This window comes from Protopterus annectens, chromosome 1.part0, assembly GCF_019279795.1.
Source record: "Protopterus annectens isolate FY-2018-M chromosome 1.part0, PAN1.0, whole genome shotgun sequence".
NCBI classification, from domain to species: Eukaryota; Metazoa; Chordata; order Ceratodontiformes; family Protopteridae; genus Protopterus; species Protopterus annectens.
In genome coordinates, this window is record NC_056725.1 from 1,763,640,549 (window position 1) to 1,763,661,483 (window position 20,935).

General features: G+C 41.8%; 1 protein-coding gene across 5 annotated transcripts in view; it reads right to left on the reverse strand.

Moving 5' to 3' along the window:
• The window catches only part of CFAP206 (cilia and flagella associated protein 206), a 1,515,781-nt gene that overhangs the window by 1,176,691 nt on the left and 318,155 nt on the right, over nt 1–20,935 (reverse strand). For all 5 annotated transcript variants that reach the window (XM_044069254.1, XM_044069237.1, XM_044069228.1 and 2 more), the window contains one exon: nt 9,481–9,564. In XM_044069254.1, coding sequence (XP_043925189.1) covers nt 9,481–9,564 — 84 coding nt within the window. The remainder of the gene's footprint in view (nt 1–9,480; nt 9,565–20,935) is intronic.

The window sequence follows — 20,935 nt, forward strand, 5'->3', positions numbered from 1 at the left end:
CTGTCTCAAACCTAGTATTCCCCATTACAGCACAATATGACACTTGGGAATTCTGAGGCATGGTGGGTTATCTGCCGCAAGGTGCAATTTGGATTCCACTTTGGCACAAAGGTAGTTGCTCAGCATACTGCTTCTGAAGTTCTGCAAGTGCAACTAGCGTGGGGATGTACATATCCTACAGACCTGTGTGTTCCAATAAAGGATAATGGCCAAGAGGTGAGATATGTGTTATAACATGGTCATGCAGGGGTGCTCTCCGGAGCGTTGAGCCATATCTCAGTCACTGCACAGATATGTTATCCATGTTAAGGATTGACATAAATGAGTCCGTACTGAGTTTCTGAAATGCATCATTGAGTAGTGAGACCCGCAGTTTATTGCTTGGCTGTCCCTGTTACAGCAGTGGACTTTCACTGGAACTTTGCATGATGAAGACACTATAGGGGAAGCATGAGCCCTAGCCAGTATCCAGATTCCCAGGGGTGACAGGTGCAGGTCCTGTCTGGCAAAGCATCATGGTCTGTCAACCATGTTATCCCAGGCAGAGAGATAATGGATACCCTTTGAATTACACCAGTACATTAGACAATTGTGGAATACAATCCTTTTGTCCCTGTACTGCAGTATCATTCTGGCCAATGGCAGAATGCTACCCAGGCCTTGGGACATACCTGCATGGGCTACAAGACCTGACAGTTCCTACATGTGTGTTTCCATGCAGTCCAGGCTACTGCATCACAGGTCCTACACAACAACATGGAATATGCTAGAGCCATGTGTATAGTTCAAAGGGTGGTCTGAGTGTGTGGGTATGTGTACCAGTAACCAAGATCACACTAAGGTAACCCACACAATGCAGGACACTGCTCCGGTACAATGAAGGCTGTCTTTAAGTATTCCTGGACTAGAATTGTCCAAAAAGATCGAAATCCCAAGGTCGTCAATCAAAAATTATTTATTAAAGAAAGCCCAAAGGCTAAAAACAAAAAGTAACAAACAATATAAAACTTAATTTCACTGATTTAGCGCTTTCACCTCCAACCAGGAGACTTCTTCAGAATCAGTGTCTCATCACAGTTTCCAGAATTTATACAACTTCTAAAACAGTGTTATTGGCTGGCATTTAATTACCTCATTAATTGAAATTATTAATTTAAAGGCAGAACATACAGGTACACAAAATGGAAATACAGAAATGAAAATACGGAATGTAAAATATAGCAATCAAGTTGTTTCTAATTTCTTATAAATAACTTTTCTTTAAATTGTTTTCTGAACCACAATCAATATTAATAGTAGAATTACAGAATAATTACAGAATAAATACATTAATAAGTTAAAATATGTAAATAAATAAAGGTAAATATAATAGTATAGCATGTAGTTAAAACCTTCAATATGAACAATAGAATAATAAATATAATAATAAATATAAAGAAGGATCCAATAAGGGAATATAAAGGAATAAATACATATTGTGTGTTAAAATGTATGAATATGTACAAATATAATAAATATATAAATAAATAAATATTTCATATATGTGTTTGTTTAAAATTAAAATTGTAATTTATAAAATAATATAATATAAATTATTAATTACTATTAATATATAGTTTATTATATAGTATAATAAAATATGATATTATTATTATTATTACTATTACAACTATAATTACTTCACCCGTGTTTCTTCGGATCAGCTGCAAGGAGTTTTAATGCAGGGATGATGGAAATATGGTCATTGAGGCCTTTACCACAGCATGCATCAAGTCTCAATTGCCAGATCATCTCACGAAATTCCAATTGTGTTTCCCAATCTCTTTCTGGGTAACTAACTTCTTCTATGACCCAGAATTTATAATTAGCCTCTTTGCATATTAATGCATGTCTATATAATGCATTATTTTCATTGTGTTTATTTATGTCTCTAACGTGCTCATAGATTCTAGTCCTAAGATGACGTTCTGTTTTTCCTATGTAGTAACTCCAAGTTTTACAGAAGGCCAAATAAACTACTCCTTTAGAGTAGCAACTGTAATATTTATTTGCCCTTAAAATTATTCCAAGACTGGGAATACTAACCTCCTTGCATCCAGCAATATAGGTGCATTGTGCACATCTCCCGCATCTGAAGGTTCCAAGTTTAACACAGGTCCCTCCTGCCTTGTTCTTATTACTTTCAATAATATTCTTAATATTTTTACTCCTCCTGTAACTGTATTTTATCCTACTTTGCAATACATTGGTTTTAGTAGGCATATTTTGGAACACTTCCCACGTTTCATTTATGCATCTTTTCAACCATCCAATTCCCTTGTGGTAAGTCAAAGTTAAATATGGTATTGTGTCTACATTGTTGGATTCCTGCCTGTTGAAAATACTTCTCCTCCCATCCTGGTTGGAATCTACTGTCAGGTTATCATTATTCAACAGGGGAACATATTTGTTACCCCTTCCTAACTGGACATATTCCTTAATGGGTTTAATAAATTCAGATGGGTATCCCCTTTCCAAAAACATCTTTTCAATATTATTGATTTCATTTAAAAATTCATTAGTGTCAGAGATCATTCTAGCCATTCTGATCATTTGTCCCTTGACTATATTCTTTTTTAATTGATAAGGATGATCACTTTCAAAATGTAAATAAGAATTGGAATAATGTTCCTTTCTATAAATATTGGACTTGTAACATTTGTTTTTCATAGTCTTTTTCCAGTTTAACATCTAATAGAGGGTTATGCTACTCAATGCCAGGGGTTGTAATCACAACATGCATGCACTCACAGCACTCCGTATGGACAACGTCGACATCTGTGCAGTAAATGAGACGTGTTTTAAGGCTCCTGAAAGCACACCAGCACTACTGGACTACAACCCATACCACACATTTTGGCCACAGAACATGGACTGACACAGACATGGAGGGGGTGTATCCATATTCATCAAGGATATCTACATCTCCAGGTTAGTGGGGCAGCATGATACCTCTGAGATCATCCATGTGCAGCTAACATCAGCCACAACTGCAATGCAAATGTGGCCTGCTACAGATCACCCTCCATGACCCAGGACCACCACTCCTACCTGGAGATAGTGAAAAACATGACAATCCTACCAAACACCCTGCTATTGGTCGATGTCAACTACCCTACCATTAACCGGGAAACTTACTCAAGTACTCACTTCCAGGTCCAGCGCTTCCTGGAATTTATCACCTCATATACCCTGTGTCAGATGGTAAACTCGCTAACGAGAGGTGGAAACATACTAGAAGTGGTAATCACCAACATGGGCAACAGGTGCACCACAGCAGAGGTAAACCGGTCACTGGTTAGATCTGACCATGGACTTTTCACTGATGATTTCCACACCCAACCATCTCCCCACCCAAGGAAATCACAGTGAATACCTTTCCTACAACTAAATTCACACTACTAAAGCCAGAGGTGGGAGGTTTCACAGCCCCCATGGCAAGGGAAAACACTGCTCAAGATACAGAAAGATTTACAAATGCACTCTATAAACACCTACAAGGATGTATGGATCTTGCAATCACTAGTAAACCAAGACTCGCTCCTCCTAGACAAGGACACCAGTCTGGTGGACCCCTGCAATAAACAGGCTATACAACAGAAGTAGGACAGTAGTCCAGAAAAACAGCAACACCCAAGAAGGATAGACATCCGTGACGAGTATTAGTAAGAAACAGAGGTCCCCCATGAAATCATCCAAGGCTGACATCAACAGGAAAATAGGCATGGATTCGAAAGATAACCACAAAGCCTTCTTTGACTATGTCAAGGATCTAAGTGATAACACACAGATTTGCACTGTGCTGGTGCAATATAGCAAAAAATATACTGACCCTACTGATATTGCCAACATCCTTGCAGATACATTCAGTGCAAACTTCACCCCCTAAAGAGCCCACAGCAATACCCAGAAAGTACAGTATCCCACACATCAGAGACACACAGGTGGAAATGGCCCTCTCAGATGGCAAAACACAGCATCAATGGAGACAGATGGTGTCCCAGACCACATCTTGCAAACACTACAAGACAAACTAACTCCCCACCTAATTAAGCTTTTCAACCTCAGCCTCTACACAGGCTACATGCCCATAGAATGGTGCATAGCAACAGTTATTCCACTCCACTAAGGTGGAAACACAACTGACCATGGTAACTACCACCCCATAAGCCTGACTAGCCTGGTCTGCAAAGCTATGGAGCGCATCCTCATGGCACTCACTGACAAAGACATTGGTAACCTCCAAACACTTGACCCAACCCAGGTCAGCTTGGTTGAGTGCAAATCATGCCTACTGAACCTGTTTGACATCTTACAGACAGTCACCAAGATGTTAGATGAGGGGAGAGGTGGTTCACACATACTACCTGGACCTTGCCAGGGCTTTTGACACCATTCCCCACTCAGGTATTATTGATAACCTCACCAGCCTGTACATAAACCCATACATCACAGGATGGGTTGCCAACAGGCTTACACACAGAACCCACATGGTAAGACTAGCAACCTCCAGGTCCAACTCTTAACCAGTCACAACTGGTGTCCCACAGGACTCAGTCCTGGGACCCCTACTGTTTAGCATATACTTCTCAGAGGTACAGGCAAACACAGGTGGACTACGGCAGACCATGTTTGGCAATGACTGCAAACTGGGAGCCATAACTGACAGTCCAGCTGACACAGACATCCTTCAAGGGCCCTCACAGAGACCAACACAGGGTGTCAATGTCATGGACTACAGCTAAGTGCCAGTGCCACAAACTGCATGGTCATTCCATTTTGGAAAACTAAACACCCACATATTAACACGTAAGTGACAGCCACTTTAATACAGACGAGGTAATAGGGTATCTGGGGACTAAGGTAGATAGTGATCTCTCCTTTGACAATCATATCTCCAAAGTAGTTAGGACATCCTTCTATGTAGGCCATCCGATTACTAAAGGGTTTGCATCTAGACATACTGAGGTTATAGTGCCCCTTTACGCATCACTCATCAGTCCCATCATAGAGTATAATAATCCATTTGGGGTGTACCTCAGAAGACACTTCCGACAACTGGAAGGTCCACGAACAAACCTCGCCAAGAGGATTACTGGCCTCAAACATATGTCCTATGCAGCCAGACTGAATAAACTCCTGCTTTACTCAGTGGCATCTCGTTTACTCAGAGATGATCTCTGCTGGCCAGCAAAGCCATGTCCAACTAAGGCTTAATGGATATGCTCCACATATGGGAATCCATGTCACAGTGAGCCACACTTTGTAGTGAGCTAAACCGTGCCACAACAATAACTAGAAGATGCTGGGGGGACAGGTTCCTGTCACAGAGACTCCCTATGCTTTGAAACTACATCCCTAATTACATTATACAGAGGCCTTCACTAACACTCCTCATGAGAAACCTTGAAGAGTGGATGGGGAACAGTAGATACACCCCAGGGATCCTGCCATTGGCTCTGCTCCACAGAGGGACAGTTAATTAATCAATGGGGTGGCAAAAGCTGACACATTTTGGCTAGGCTTATGAATGCCCTCAGGCAGTTAGCCAAGTACCTACCTATGAATCTATACGTACAGTATCAGCACATGCTGATAGCTTAATTTACTGTTCAGGTGTTGACTTACCTTGTGCCAATAGCAGTTTTGTGTGCAATAGTTGAGGGCTGCCTATGTTGGATGCACACATTAGACTGCCTATACATGACAATTTACAGGTAGTCTTGTGTGTGTGCCATCCATTTTTACTGTGTGTGCAGGTGGTGAAAGGTGTCAGTCCCTAGGTGCCTACACTGTCAGTGTGTGTGCTATACGTTCCCTCCTTGCCAAGGCATGAGCATACTGGGCACGCCTCCGTCTGCCTACTGGGGGTGGCACAGGGTGTTCGTGGTCTGAGTACCTCTGTGCCTGTGGGGCCCTTGGCAATGGTGGTGGGTTGTGAAGGCCTTCACCATTCTGTTCCTGCTGCAGCTGTTTCCGCAGGATCATAATGTGTAGCATGGCACATACTATGAAGATGTGGGCACACTTGCCTGGAGAGTACTGCAAGGCTCCACCAGATATGTCCAAGCAACAGAACCGTGATTTAAGCATCCCAAACACACACTCTATAATGATTCTGGTTTGTGCGTGTGCCTCATTATGGCATTCTTGCATGGGTGTGTGTGCATTTCTGATGGGAGTCATCATCCACGGTTCCAGTGCATCACCAGCATCCCCCACGAGGTGGCCATATGGGATGTCCCCCCTAGCAAATACCTGATACAGCTGTTAGGCATGCCAGATGTGGGAGTCGTGATAGCTTCCAGGGCTACAAGCACACACATCCATGATAATGCCCCGGGCATTGCACACGACCTGGCAGTTGATGGAGGGGTATCCCTTGCGGTTTATGTAACACCAACCCTGCTTACCAGGTGGTGACTTGATGTGTATGTGCATGCAGTCTATTGTACCCAGTACCTCCGGGTATTCTGCCACACGGTGGAAGAGACACATACTGCTGGCCAACTCCTCCTGCGTTCGGGGGAAGTATATGTGCTCATTGACATGTGGTAACATGACATCCAGGAACTGGTGAAGTACCATGGATGCTGATGCCTGTGAGATCCCCACGATATCCCCAGTTGGCCTTTGAAAGGTACCTGTGGCTAGTATTCTCATGCTTACACATATCTTTGTGTCCACTGGGTGGGTTCCCCCTCTGTTTGTTCTGGCTCTGAGGCGTGGCTGGCACAGCTCCACAAGTTGCTGTAGGGTGTCCTTGTCCACCCTGTAACTCTCTACTATCTCCAGATAATGTAGCCTCTGGTAGGTTATCCTGGGTCTGAACACTCTTCTCCTCCTCTGGTGCCTGGAGTGGTTGTGAGCATCATCCTCCACACCACCTACAGTCTCCAACACATGCTGGTGGATCAAAGCTATGGTAGCCCCAAACATGTACATATTAAAAGTTCCCCATCTGTATTCACCAATAGTGCAGAGTGTATGGGAATACACAAGTGTGTGTGAGGTGCTTTCACACTTTATACTATTGTGCTATGTATGCTGCTGATGTCGTTGGGTGTGTATGAGCAATTCCAGCTGTAGGGTATCTTAATTATGGGTTTTACAGTGAGTACTGCAAGTGTGGGGCCTTTAGTGTGGAGTTATGCTTGCCTGCCTTGATTAATCTGTTGCCCTTTAATTCACTTTTATACCAGGATCCCCTCCCATTATCGGCATGTGCCTCCACCTGCCGTCTTTCTTGTTTTGTACTTTCCCTACCCAGTCATGTGTTGCAAAATGTGTCTTGTAGCTGATATAATGCAAATCTGCTTTGTTCTGCTGTGACACTTTACTGTTTTCTTTGCAGTACAGCCCCTCCTCTTTCCTGTTCTGCAGGTAGTGCTTGCAGCCTTGTTAGCTATTGTCAATGGCCTACTGTAGGTTCCTAGGTGTTAATTAGTCATTTGTACTCCAATTTCCCTGCTGCAGCATTTCTTTATTCTTTTCCTATATCCTTCCTGTTTCAGCTCCGGTGCTTGCTGCGCAAACCCGTTTACCGAGTTTAAGCGTGTTTTAATCTCCGTTCACATGCATACTCAGTTACCTTGTGTGCTCTCAGCTAAGCAAAGCTATAGCCTGTTCAACACACCCCTTTCCTGCAGCTTTGCTTAGCTACAGGACACCGGATTAGCAATGCTCCACTCTGCTTACAGCAAAGGTGGCACACACCTCTCTTGATGTCATTTCTATCTCAAGGGCACACCTCAGTGTTATAATGCTACGCTGTGAGGTGCATCCTTACACCAGCAGGGAAACTGTGATTCACTATTACTCCTCTCATTTGCATGGCATTGCCTACTATTTCTTAGCTACCTCGCAAAACAATGTCACAGCTCCTTAGTAACCCTTGCACCATGGTGTGGTGTAACATGCCTGCCACTGACTATTATGGGAAAATCATGATATGTGTTGCATTGCAGTTTTATTCTATATTTTTCTATTTTTCTTGCAATCCGGTTTGCGCGTCACTGCCCTGCGATTAAACTTCGCAATAGTGTGAAAAATGAAATTAAATGTTCTTTTTATATTTTGTACATGATTTGTATATAGACAATATAATACATGTGTTTGGCCAGCTGTCATGGCTCCAATTTTATGTTTGCAAAAATGTAAACCGTTTTTTTTACGGTTTACATTTCTGCATGCTTACACTATGCCTGCACCACTTCCTGGATCGCTAAATACCTTCATTTGCATGCTACACTGCTGCAACTGGGGTAATTAGCATACAGGGGCCAGGAGCTGTGTGGGCGTAGTGTACGCAGGTAGTGCACGTGGAAACAGCTCGTACCTGGATCGTTCGCCGGCCATATTTGGTGTTGGAACGCCAATGCTACGTCTGCACTTGGCGCAAGCTTCATGAATCCCGGGGATAAAGTTTTATTTCACAGGAAGAAGATAAGGGAATGCAAAAACTCTCATTCAGTGGTTTATGGCCTGCAATACATGGAATATATGAATTAGATCATAATAGCTGCGTGTAGTTTTCTACAACACAAATGCATTAATGATAGTCTTGAACACTTCATAATAATACATGGGAACTCTCAGGGCTTGACAATGAAAATTAGGGTGTTTAAAATAAAATTCAGAGCAAATGGCCAACATCTCACAGTTATTCAAGCCAGAGACTATCACTCCATATTTTAACTGACCTTCTGCAGTTGTCTCTCTTAACTTGCAGTTATTAGATCCTTCATGCTAGTGGTTTCACTTTTAGAAACCCAACAAAGAAATGCTTGTACAAATTGTCTATGTAACATTTTTATTGAGTTACGACCTCTCCCTTGACCCATTTTACAAAGCCCCAGTTGTCAGCCACACAGCCATCCAGACCCTAACTGTAAATTAATACATCAGATAATTTACAAAGTTCCTGTCTGTGGTCGTAACAACGTACTTCATCTATCTTCTCTGTTTACATATTACTAATACAACAACAGCACTAACTCATATTCCTGAATTAGAGATGGTGATCAGGCAAAAAAGACATCATTCCTACAATCATGTTTATGTATCACAGACAGGAAGAAGCCATCTCTGGGTTCCAGGTAAGGTAGTATGTGTTCTAAACACGGAGTATTGTCAAGCAAAGTCATTTCTGGGGAGGTCAAGAAACACAATAAATTAATATAACAGAGAGAGAGAGAGAGTCAACATCCATTTTGCATACAGTAAATTATAAAATTATAAAATGTAAGTTGCACACTATGGCTTTCAAAAATGTGGCTACAGGTCCTGCATGCCCTTAACTTGTAAGCATGCACATTTTATAAAGAAACAAATTACTATACTATGCATACGTTCCTCATATTCTTACTGTACTTTTTAGATGGGTGTATGGGAATGCAAAACTATGCCAAACAATCAAACTCAAACACAGCCAACACATACCTTGATAAGTTTCTGCACGTCACTTTTTGTAAGTGTTCTCTCTACATTAAATTCATTCCTTGGGTCTAACACAACAGCTTTAACCTGTAAAAAAGAGATTTCACTAAATGTATATATGTTGACCATCAGAGCTGAAGCAAGTGTTAATGCTGAGTAGTACTTTACTGTTAGTTGGCTTGTCTTTATTTACAGCCAAATCTTTCTGATATTCTATCCTGCAGCTGACATACAGTAAAATGTACATCATTCTATCATACACACTGATCTTAACTAAAACAGGTCCTTACGACTGGAATAATAATTTTCATAAGAAGCTCTTTTAATTATTTGAGAATTCATATCCATTGTAACTATATTCTCTATAATGCATCACAAAATTATTTTCAACCACGGTTAAGGAACAGCTCAGCATCACATTGTTCACTTCATTTCCCAAATGAATCTAGAAGTTCACGAATGAAACAGAAAATTGTAATCAAAATTATTTTTGTCACAAACACTTTTTTCTAAAGGTTCTCCTTTTTTAATTACATATTTTAGCAAAAACCGATGAGTGTGTGGTGTATTGAAGATTTACCCACAGTGGAGTGATTAGACAAAGCCAACTGTGGGTAAATCTTCAATATACCTACACCCACAAGTCAGTTATTACTATTATACAATGACATTATTTAAGAAAGAAATTACTTACTTTTCTTAAATAATATCTTTGAATAACTGTGCTGTGGTGTTCTTCCACATTGTTTCCGCATTCTTAACACTTTGCTGATGTACTGCCCATCTTACATTCCAGCAAGTAATAGAGACAGTAAGATCTCCGTTGCCCTTTTTTTTTTTTTTTTTAAAGAAAAAAACCATAACATCAGGAGGGTTTAGAAGCACAAGACAGACAAGGCAAAAATACAAGTGAAATTAGGTAAGTTTCTTTAGTTTTGCAGAATATACAAGATTTTCCTCCCATTTTCTCTGTCCGCCGTATGTACCTTTTGACCTCTTAGCTTAAAAAATGTGCAAAGCCCTCAATTAGGGGGACAAAGGTCCCTGTTTTAAATGCTGCTCTTATACACTTAGAACACTGCTAAAATAACAGAATTTATGGTGTGACACCCCCTGCTCTGGCACAGTAATCAAGGTGCCTCAATCCTCACCACTGGCAGCAGCTAGGGGACTTGCACACTGGGGAGGATGACAAGTACACACACGCAGTGGAGTACAATTTCCCTTAAGAGCACACAGAGATCACAGTCAGTCTGGGGCTGGTTTCTCCCTCTTTCTCCAGATCCCCAATAAGACTCCCCACTGGCACAGCTATATGGTTAAAATCTCAGCTGAGGGGCCAAGCCAAGACCGCCAGCACCCTCTCTGTCCAACCAGTGCTTCGTGTCCCTGCCCAAGTAGCTGACAAACACACACACACACACACACACACACACACACACACACACCTGGGAAAGGCTGGTACAAGTTTACTAGCTATGCCCCCTTCTGCCCAAACTATAAGGTAGTTTCCACTGCCACCAACCCTTACTTATCAGCTACTATAAGGCCCTTACAAAGGGTGCCCAATCTTAGTGTGTAATGTTACTATCATCCAAATGGTAGTCTGACCAAGACTTGCAAGGCTATTTAGGAGTGGCCTGTACAGTGTCACCAAATACATATGCAAGTACTCTAAGAGCTTAAATATGTCTCACAAATATCAGCCACAAATATAGGATTAAATATATATAATAATAAATAATAAAAGAACAAGACAATACTCAGTACAGCAACATAGTAGCTTCAGAGTTCAAAATCATGGGAAATATTTTAAAACAACATTGTAGGACAGTCTTAAATAAATGCAGAAAACATCTAAACTAATCTGTACTATATTCCTAACTATATCTAAGAAGAGTTACTATGCTCTAAGATCTTATTTACAGAGCAACGCAAGTGCAGATGATGGTGATGATGAGTGGATGTTCTTGCTAGGTCCAAGACAAAATAGAAAATGCACAGTCTCTCATAGGTTCAGAGGTGTGTACTAGGCCAATGGCCCTGGAGCCTTTACAAGCCTAGCCCACAGAAGTGCCCTGGCATTGTGTTGCCTGACGTTAGTTCCCAGTGCCTCTATCAAGTACAGCCACTGGAGTGATCCCTGGAGTGAACTTTCTATTTCCCATCCACTCATCAAGGTTTCTCTTGAAGAGGGCCCATGAGGTGCTCTGCTTGACAAGTATGGGAAGTCTATTCCAGAGCACGAGCAGTCTCTGGGTTATGAACCTGTCCCTCCAGCGTATTCTGTTGATTGTGGTAATGAGGTTGAGGTCTCTGGAGCATGTGGTACGGAGGGATTGGGATTTCTTTAGATGTAGCATTTCTAACAGAGCTGGGTCAGACATGGCTTTGAAAGTCAAGCAGAGATCGCCTCTTAGTAGATGATATGAGACAGAGAATAGCTGGAGTTTTTTAAGTATGTCCATGTAGTACACGTGTTTAAAGCCTAGGATCCTCTTTGTGAGGTACTTCTGTGGCCTCTCCAGCTGTTGCAGGTGTCTAGTGGGGTACATGCCAAATGGGGCATTATACTCAATGATTGGTTTAATGAGGGAAGAGTAGAGAGAGAGAGAGAGAGAGAGAGAGAGATGATGACCCCTTTCTTCCTGGATGCAAAACCCTTGGTAATGAGATGTGCCACATAGAAGGACTTTTTGACCATTGTGGCAATGTGGTGGTCGAAGGAGAAGTTGCTGTCAACCTGTGTCCCCAGATCTCTTATAACTCCTTCAGTGTTCAGTGGGCTCCCATCAATGTGGTAATTAGTGGGAACTGAGTTTTTCCCAAAGGGGATGACAATGCATTTTTTGGCTTTAAGCTTAAGGCCATGCTTTCGACACCAGTCATTGGTCTCAGTGAGGGCTTTCTGTAGGATGTCTGCATCACTTGGGGAGTTAATAATGGCTCCCAGCTTACAGTTGTCTGCAAACTTGGTCAGCCAGAGGCCCACTGTGCTGGCCTGGACTTCTGAAAAGTAAATGCCAAAAGGGGAGAGGACCAGGACCGATCCTTGTGGGACTCCACTCATGACTGGTCGGCAGTCTGACTTGGAGTCCACTACTTTCACACTGTGGGTTCTATCTGTGAGCCAATTGGCAACCCATCTAGTGATATAGGGGTTGGTGCCTAGTTTCGTGAGTTTATCAATAATTCTTGAGTCAGGAATGGTATCAAAGGCCTAGGCCAGATCGAGGTAGGCTGTATGAACTACCTTACCCTCATCCACAGCTCTGGTGACTGACTCAAAGAAGTCAACCAGGTTGAGCAGGCATAATCTACCTTTCACAAAAACAAACTGCGTGGGATCTAGAGTTTGGAGATTCCTTATATCCTTGTTAATTAGGTCCATGATGATGTGCTCCATAGTCTTACATAGTAGCCTCATCAGGCTAATGGGGCGATAATTCCCAGGGTCTGTAGTCACTCCCCCTTTATGGAAAGGGATGACTGCAGCAGTGCGCCCTTCATATGGACAAAGCCTAAGGTGAGGCTGTGAGTGAACAGGGCACACAGATGTGGTACCAGTTCACTTTGTAGTTCATGCAGAACACAGCCAGGAATATTATTGGGTCCCATGGGAGGTGTATTTTTGGCCTTGGAAAATGCAGCTTTAACCTGTGCTGCAGTGATGTTGAGTGCCTGGCATTCTTCCGGTATTGTGACTGGCCCTTTAGGAGGGACCAAATCCAAAAGCAGATGCACGTGAAGCCCTCTTGCACGGCAACAAGAACCAAAGAAAAAAATGAAAGCCAGCAAGATGAGAAGGTGGCAAAACCATTTAATAAACCCGAAGGACAAAACCTCAAGGTTATATAAAGATTGTATAAATACAATACATCCAAACCGGTTTCGGCTCCACAGAGCCTTCTTCAGTGGATACAGATAAAAATGAGAACAATGCATTGAAGGAACATCTCATTATATATAAATCTGCACACCTGGTATAAGACAATTAACCAATCAAAAGGAAACATAAAAATCCATTAAACAAAACATTAAAAATGGTCGTTAAGACCTGGTGGAAACAAAGCCCCCAGTTTGACTATCCATTTTCTTTCCAAAAAATTGAGTAGCTCATGCCAACCATCTTTGTCTTTGCAAATCCCACTAATGTGATCAATAACCATAAATTTAAAGTTAGCAGTAGTGTGCTTTAAAGTATGTTTGAATAATGCATTATTTGGACGTTTGTTTTTGATGGCACTTAAATGTTCACATATTCTCAAGCGAAAAGCTCAAGAAGTTTGTCCCACATAAAATGCTAGACACGTACATGTCACCAAATAAATAACCCACTTGGTGCTGCAGTTGGCCCATATCTTCATTTCAAAGACCTCAGAGGTGTTTTGCTGGTAAATTCAGTATGGGAGACCCGCATGCAATATGCACAATGGCCACAAGCAAAACAACCCACTATGGGACCCCCTGTCAAAGAGATTTGGTGACTACCTGTGGAATTGCAAACATGCTTTTTATAATGGCTAAGTCTAGAGCCTATAGATCTACCCTTTCTAAACGAGAAGAGACATCTATCCCTAAGAAAGGGATGTAATCTGTCTTCAGCCAACAGGACATTCCAATGTCTCTGAATGATATTTATGAAGCCCTGAGTATTGCGTCCATAAGTTGTAACAAGGCGAGAGGCTGTATATCCTCGTTATTATTCTGATGTTTATATCGTAGTAGATCTGGCCTGTTGAACTTAGCAACCCATTGTTTGGCCTGATTAATGATCCCGGACGATAGCCCTCTCTAAAAATCTACAGGCCAAATCATCACGTGTTTTGATATAAGAAGCTTGGTTAGAACAAATCCTCTTGGCTCTTAAGAATTGTGATTTTGGTATGTTTTGGATGATATGTTGTGGGTGGAGGCTAGAAGCATGTAATAAGGAGTTGTACTCAGGAAATTTTCTAAAGATGGAAGTGGACAATGTGTTATCAAGATTCCTAGTGATTTCCACATCCAGAAAACATATTTTAAATCTATGGAAAGACATTTTAAATTCAATAGACTAGACTAGAATAGAATAGACAATATACAATAAACAGTTCAGGTTTAGAATACCTATATACTGTGTATATGTCTTCAGCAATGAAATGTGGCTCGGGTATATCAAATACAATAAGCAGTCCTATTTATCATAAAAAATCCACCTATAAACTGCGTATTTGTACCCGTCCTAATAAAATCATATTAGTCTGGTATGAAACAACAAGATTGGCAACTGCCAAAGGTATACAAAAGATCTATCAATAGATACCAACTCCGCCTAATACACCCATATAACAAATCGCTGCCAACACAAAAATCCTGTTTAGTTAATATGTATAGATAACCATGCACATGATAGGCATTGGTGTCATAAAAAATCAAAAAAGAAAAATAATGTTAAGGATGTGAACAGTAAAAGCCAACTGCAGAAACAGTAGTAGTATGTGTGACAAATACAGGTCCTACGAAACCAACAAATGTACATAAAACCAAGAACAAGGTCAAAAAATCAACACACCATCCCAAATATGACCCTAAATATATAAAAAACATACATAGATAGCTGTCTAAATGAAGAAAAAACATATATTATTATGTGCGCCTAAAGAAACCTAGTATGTAACTATACCAGGTACACACCATATGACATGTATTAAAACAAATGGTAAAGATCAAATGACATGTATTAAAACAAATGGTAAAGATCAAATCATTTAACACCTTTTTGATTTGTCTTACGGAATATGTGCTTACTAGTAATGTTTTCTACTTTCAAAATCAATGTTTTTGGCAAAAGAAAGGGACGGCAATGGGTGCATCTTTTGCACCCATATATGCTGATCTCTTCATGGCATATATTGAGGAGATCATCATATATGATCCTAAGATCATCATATATGATCCTAATCACAACATTTATATGTGTGAAATGGACATTTGGCGCCGTTATTTGGATGATTGTTGGTTGGTGTGGAGGGCAGATGAGGAGTATCTCAGGGAATTTCTTGACTATCTTAACAACAATGTATGGGGCATTGAATTTAAAATGTCTTTCCATAGATTTAAAATATGTTTTCTGGATGTGGAAATCACTAGGAATCTTGATAACACATTGTCCACTTCCATCTTTAGAAAATTTCCTGAGTACAACTCCTTATTACATGCTTCTAGCCTCCACCCACAACATATCATCCAAAACATACCAAAATCACAATTCTTAAGAGCCAAGAGGATTTGTTCTAACCAAGCTTCTTATATCAAAACACGTGATGATTTGGCCTGTAGATTTTTAGAGAGGGGCTATCGTCCGGGGATCATTAATCAGGCCAAACAATGGGTTGCTAAGTTCAACAGGCCAGATCTACTACGATATAAACATCAGAATAATAACGAGGATATACAGCCTCTACGCCTTGTTACAACTTATGGACGCAATACTCAGGGCTTCATAAATATCATTCAGAGACATTGGAATGTCCTGTTGGCTGAAGACAGATTACATCCCTTTCTTAGGGATAGATGTCTCTTCTCGTTTAGAAAGGGTAGATCTATAGGCTCTAGACTTAGCCATTATAAAAAGCATGTTTGCAATTCCACAGGTAGTCACCAAATCTCTTTGACAGGGGGTCCCATAGTGGGTTGTTTTGCTTGTGGCCATTGTGCATTTTGCATGCAGGTCTCCCATACTTCGGAATTTACCAGCAAAAACACCTCTGAGGTCTTTGAAATGAAGATATGGGCCAACTGCAGCACCAAGTGGGTTATTTATTTGGTGACATGTACGTGTCTAGCATTTTATGTGGGACAAACTTCTCGAGCTTTTAAGCGAGAATATGTGAACATTTAAGTGCCATCAAAAACAAACGTCCAAATAATGCATTATTCAAACATACTTTAAAGCACACTACTGCTAACTTTAAATTTATGGTTATTGATCACATTAGTGGGATTTGCAAAGACAAAGATGGTTGGCATGAGCTACTCAATTTTTTGGAAAGAAAATGGATAGTCAAACTGGGGGCTTTGTTTCCACCAGGTCTTAACGACCATTTTTAATGTTTTGTTTAATGGATTTTTATGTTTCCTTTTGATTGGTTAATTGTCTTATACCAGGTGTGCAGATTTATATATAATGAGATGTTCCTTCAATGCATTGTTCTCATTTTTATCTGTATCCACTGAAGAAGGCTATGTGGAGCCGAAACCGGTTTGGATGTATTGTATTTATACAATCTTTATATAACCTTGAGGTTTTGTCCTTCGGGTTTATTAAATGGTTTTGCCACCTTCTCATCTTGCTGGCTTTCATTTTTTTCCTTTAGGAGGGAGACAGGGGTAAAGTTGGCACTGAAACTGTCGGCCAGACTGTTGGCAATATCTGTTGGCTCAGTATAGGAGGTTCCATTGTGCAGTAACTCAAAGCAAATCTGGGTATTGCCATGAAGATTCTTGATAGGTTCTGTTAGGTATGGCTAGTTCCATGCATTTATGTACATGTTCGTACAGTGCACTGGTGTATGATTCGGTAGTCATGCATCTATTTTCCACTGGCATGGGTGCCGTGAAGTTCACCACCTCTGTTTTTAGGATCCCAAAGTCAGTTTTGGAGAAGTTTTTCATGGTAGTTACCTTTGTGGGGGGTGTGGGTGAGATGTGGATTTCCATGGTGATTAGTTTGTGGTTGATCTAACCAGGGAGGAAATGACTATTGGTGTAGAGCAACAGTTGCCTATGTTAGTAATAACCAGGTCAAGTATGTTGCTTCCTCTAGTGGGGGTAAGAATAAGCTGGTCCAGGGCATTGGAACTGATGAATTCCAGAAAGCATTGGGCCAGTGTATTGGTACAGGAGTAGTTTTCCCCATTGATGGAGGGGTAGTTGAAGTCAGTGAGTATGAAATTTGGGTTGGACCTGAATAGTTTCCAGGGTGCTTAGGAACGTGGAGTGAGAGTCTTGGGATATGGTTGGGGACTTGTAGCAGGCTATGACCTGAATCTCCATCTTATCCAATGTTAGTTGTACCTGAAGTATTTCAGATGTGTTATGCTGGGCTACTAGCCTGGAGGTGTATATATCTTTTATGAATATGGAGGCACCACCGCCTTTGGAGCTTCGGTCCATGTTCTGGGGCCAAAAGGTGTGGAATGAGTTATAGCCTGATAGTGCAGGGGTGCTTTCTGCTGCTTTAAACCCAGTCTCTGTTACAGCACAGAAGTCAATGTTCTCCATTTTGAGGAGTGCTTCTAGTAAGTGCATCTTGAGATTGAGACTTCTTGCATTGAGCAGCATGACCCCCTGACTGCATTTATTTATAGCTGTTACGGTGGTAATTTGACCTTTGGAACACCACCTAAAAAAGGCACTATAGGGGTGGCAACAGCCTTAGCCAGTACCCGGAAACTTAGGGGTGACAGATGCAGGCCCTCTCTGGCAAAGCATCGAGGTCTGTCAATCATGTCATCCTAAGCAGACAGATACTGGATCCCCTTAGAATGACACCAGAAACTTAGCCAATTGTTGAAGTCAATCATTTTCTGTTTGTACTGTGGTATCATTCTGGGTGACGGTAGGATGTTGCTCAGGGATAGGGTCATACCTGCCTGGTGCACATAATCTGAGAGCTCCACCATGTCTCTTTTCATGTAGTCCAGAGAGGGGCATCTCAGGTCATTCACACCCACACGGACAATGACAGAATCATACTTGTACTTGTTGTGGAATGACCTGAGTGGGTGTGTTATGTGTCGGATTCTGGCACTTGACAGACAGCTGATTGTTACCGTCTCCTTATTAAGCCTAGTGAGTGGGACATCACTGTGCCTTATTATTGAGTCACCTATGATTAGTGTATTGGGCAAGCTGTTTTGCCTTAGGGACTTAGGATGAGGGGCACACTGTGTAGGTGAGCTATGTGTCTTGTGGTTTGTGCTGTGTTGTGGTGGTCAAATGCATTTCTGCCTTAGAGATCTCTGCTGGTTGGGTAGATTTCTATTGCGAGCCTCCGCAAAGGTGGGTGTGTGGTTTGGGTTTTTATGTGAGAGCTGTGATGGTGGGTGTTCTGGATGGCTATGTGTTCCATGTGTTGTGGTACAGGTGTTGACCACCTCCTTTGACCAGCTATTCTGGTCTTGGCTGGAGAGTGCATGGATTTGGAGATAGAAGTGCATATCTCACAAGTCTGAGTGTTGGGAGGTGAGAGGAAAGGGTTCTCTGTGTACATGAGGCAATTGTTACACACTGCCTCAGAATGCCCAAGTTCACCAGGTTAACAGGAGAAAGCACAGGGAACTGACCTTTAGACATGCCAGGAGGGGTGGTCATCATTACTAAGTACTAAGTACTAGAGCTGTTTCCTTATAGGACGTCTAGTGCTGATAGCACTTATGTGTGCTACAATAATTGTTACAAAAAGCCTGATGAAGTGCTAGGCGAATAAGCTAATTAAAGTGCAAGAGAGAAGAGAAAGTACAGTTTTGTACCTACCATAAATGTAGATGTTCGGGTGTAGACACTGCTGCAGTCATTACACTTGGGTTATCTTGCCTTCAGGCAGTTCCCCAGTCGGCCTGAGTTCCAAAGTCTTGGTCCGGCGTCGGTTGCTGTTGCTTCTTCCCTGACGTCAGTGCATCAGGGGGATAAAAGATGCAGCCGACGCCATTTTCTTCAGTTTTTCTTGCCCCAGATGTCAGGTGCCCCCAAATAGGTAGGCCTTGCAAATTGCTAGTAAAATATATAATAGAAAAGCAAACAACCATTTTTAATTACCAGCAAATACTCCCTTTAGGAAATAAAGGTAGAAGAGCTAGGTACGTACCAGAAAGTAAGAGGGGAAGGAGGGAGGGTAACCTGGACTGCAGCATTGTCTACACTTGAACATCTACATTTATGGTAGGTACAAAACTGTACTATGTTCATCGTGTGACACTGTTGCAGTCATTACACTTGGGTGGAATCCCAAAGCTGAGATAGGGAGGATGGATCTATAAGGCATTAGGGGTGGTTATAAGGCCCTGCAGCACAGCAGTGGCAAAGCCAGCTCTGGATTTGGAATACAAAGGCAAATGGTAATGTTTGGTGAAGATATGGACAGAACTCCATGTTGCTCCTCTGAGGTAGGCAGTTGAAGTGGCTGTTGCCTTGGTGGAGTGAGATCTAATGCTGCTAGATACAGGTTTCCCATGGTGGGTATAGCAAAAACGTATACGGCGAGCTATCCATTTTGAAATAGTCTGCTTTGAAATGGCTTTTCCCTGTGCTCCTGCAGCGTATGCTACCAATAATTGCTCAGATTTTCTGAAAGCTTTGGTTTTGTCCAAGTAGAAGCGTAACTGTCTGTGAATGTCCAAGGAATGTAGTAGTCTCTCCCCTTTGTTCTGTGGTTTTGGATAAAAAGTTGGCAAGTGAATAGTTTGGTTTAGAGCCACACTTGATACTACCTTTGACATAAACATAGGGTTAGTTCTTAAGGACACCCTGTCCTGGTGGAAGATGAGGAAAGGTTCCACTGCCATTAGTGCCTGTAATTCTGAAACTCTTCTTGCTGATGTTATTGCCAGTAGCAGAGCAGTCTTCCAAGAGATGTATTTTAAATCTGCTGTGTTAGCTGGCTCAAAAGGAGGTAAAGTTAATTTTTACAAAACAAAGTTGAGGTCCCAAGTTGGTGTAGGTGCTCTACGGGGCAGTCTCATGTTTTTAGCCCCTCTGAGGTACTGTTTGAGCAAAGGATTTGAAAAAATTGGTGGATCCGTGTTGTAATGAGCAGAAATGGCTGAGGCATGAATCTTGATGGATGAGAAGGAGAGGCCCTTGTCCAGCATCTCAGTTAAGTATTGAAGTATCCGAGGAATGTTTGGTACAAGAGGGTCAAGGCTGTGTGCTTGGTTCCAGGCACAGAATCTTTTCCATTTATCCAGGCTTTCCTGGTGCTAGGCCTTCTGGCCTCCAGAATGACATCCATAACAGCTTTGGAGAGAGGCAATGCTTGCTTGGTTAAGTAATTTTCCATGCAGCTAGATTTAAGGTCTTTAGCTGGCTGTGAAGTATCTGATTGTTGTGCTGTATCAACAGCTATGGGATTTGAGGCAAAATCCAGGGCGGTTCTTGTGCTAAGTTCTTTACGATTGGGTACCAGTGCTGGCGTGGCCAGTCTGGTGCAATCAGGATCATCTTTGGCTCTTCCTGCCTGGCTTTTATGAGTACCTTTGGAAGGAGAGGTAAAGGAGGGAAAGCGTATACTTGTATTTTTTTCCAGCTGAATGAGAGGACATTCACTTTCCATGCTTGTGGATGGTAGCTCCTTGTGCAGAATTTCTGTAGTTGGCAGTTCATTGGGGATGCAAACAGATCTATGTCTGATTTCCCCCATTTTTGTGCTATCATTCTGAATATTTGTGGACTCAATTGCCATTCGTGAGGATCCATG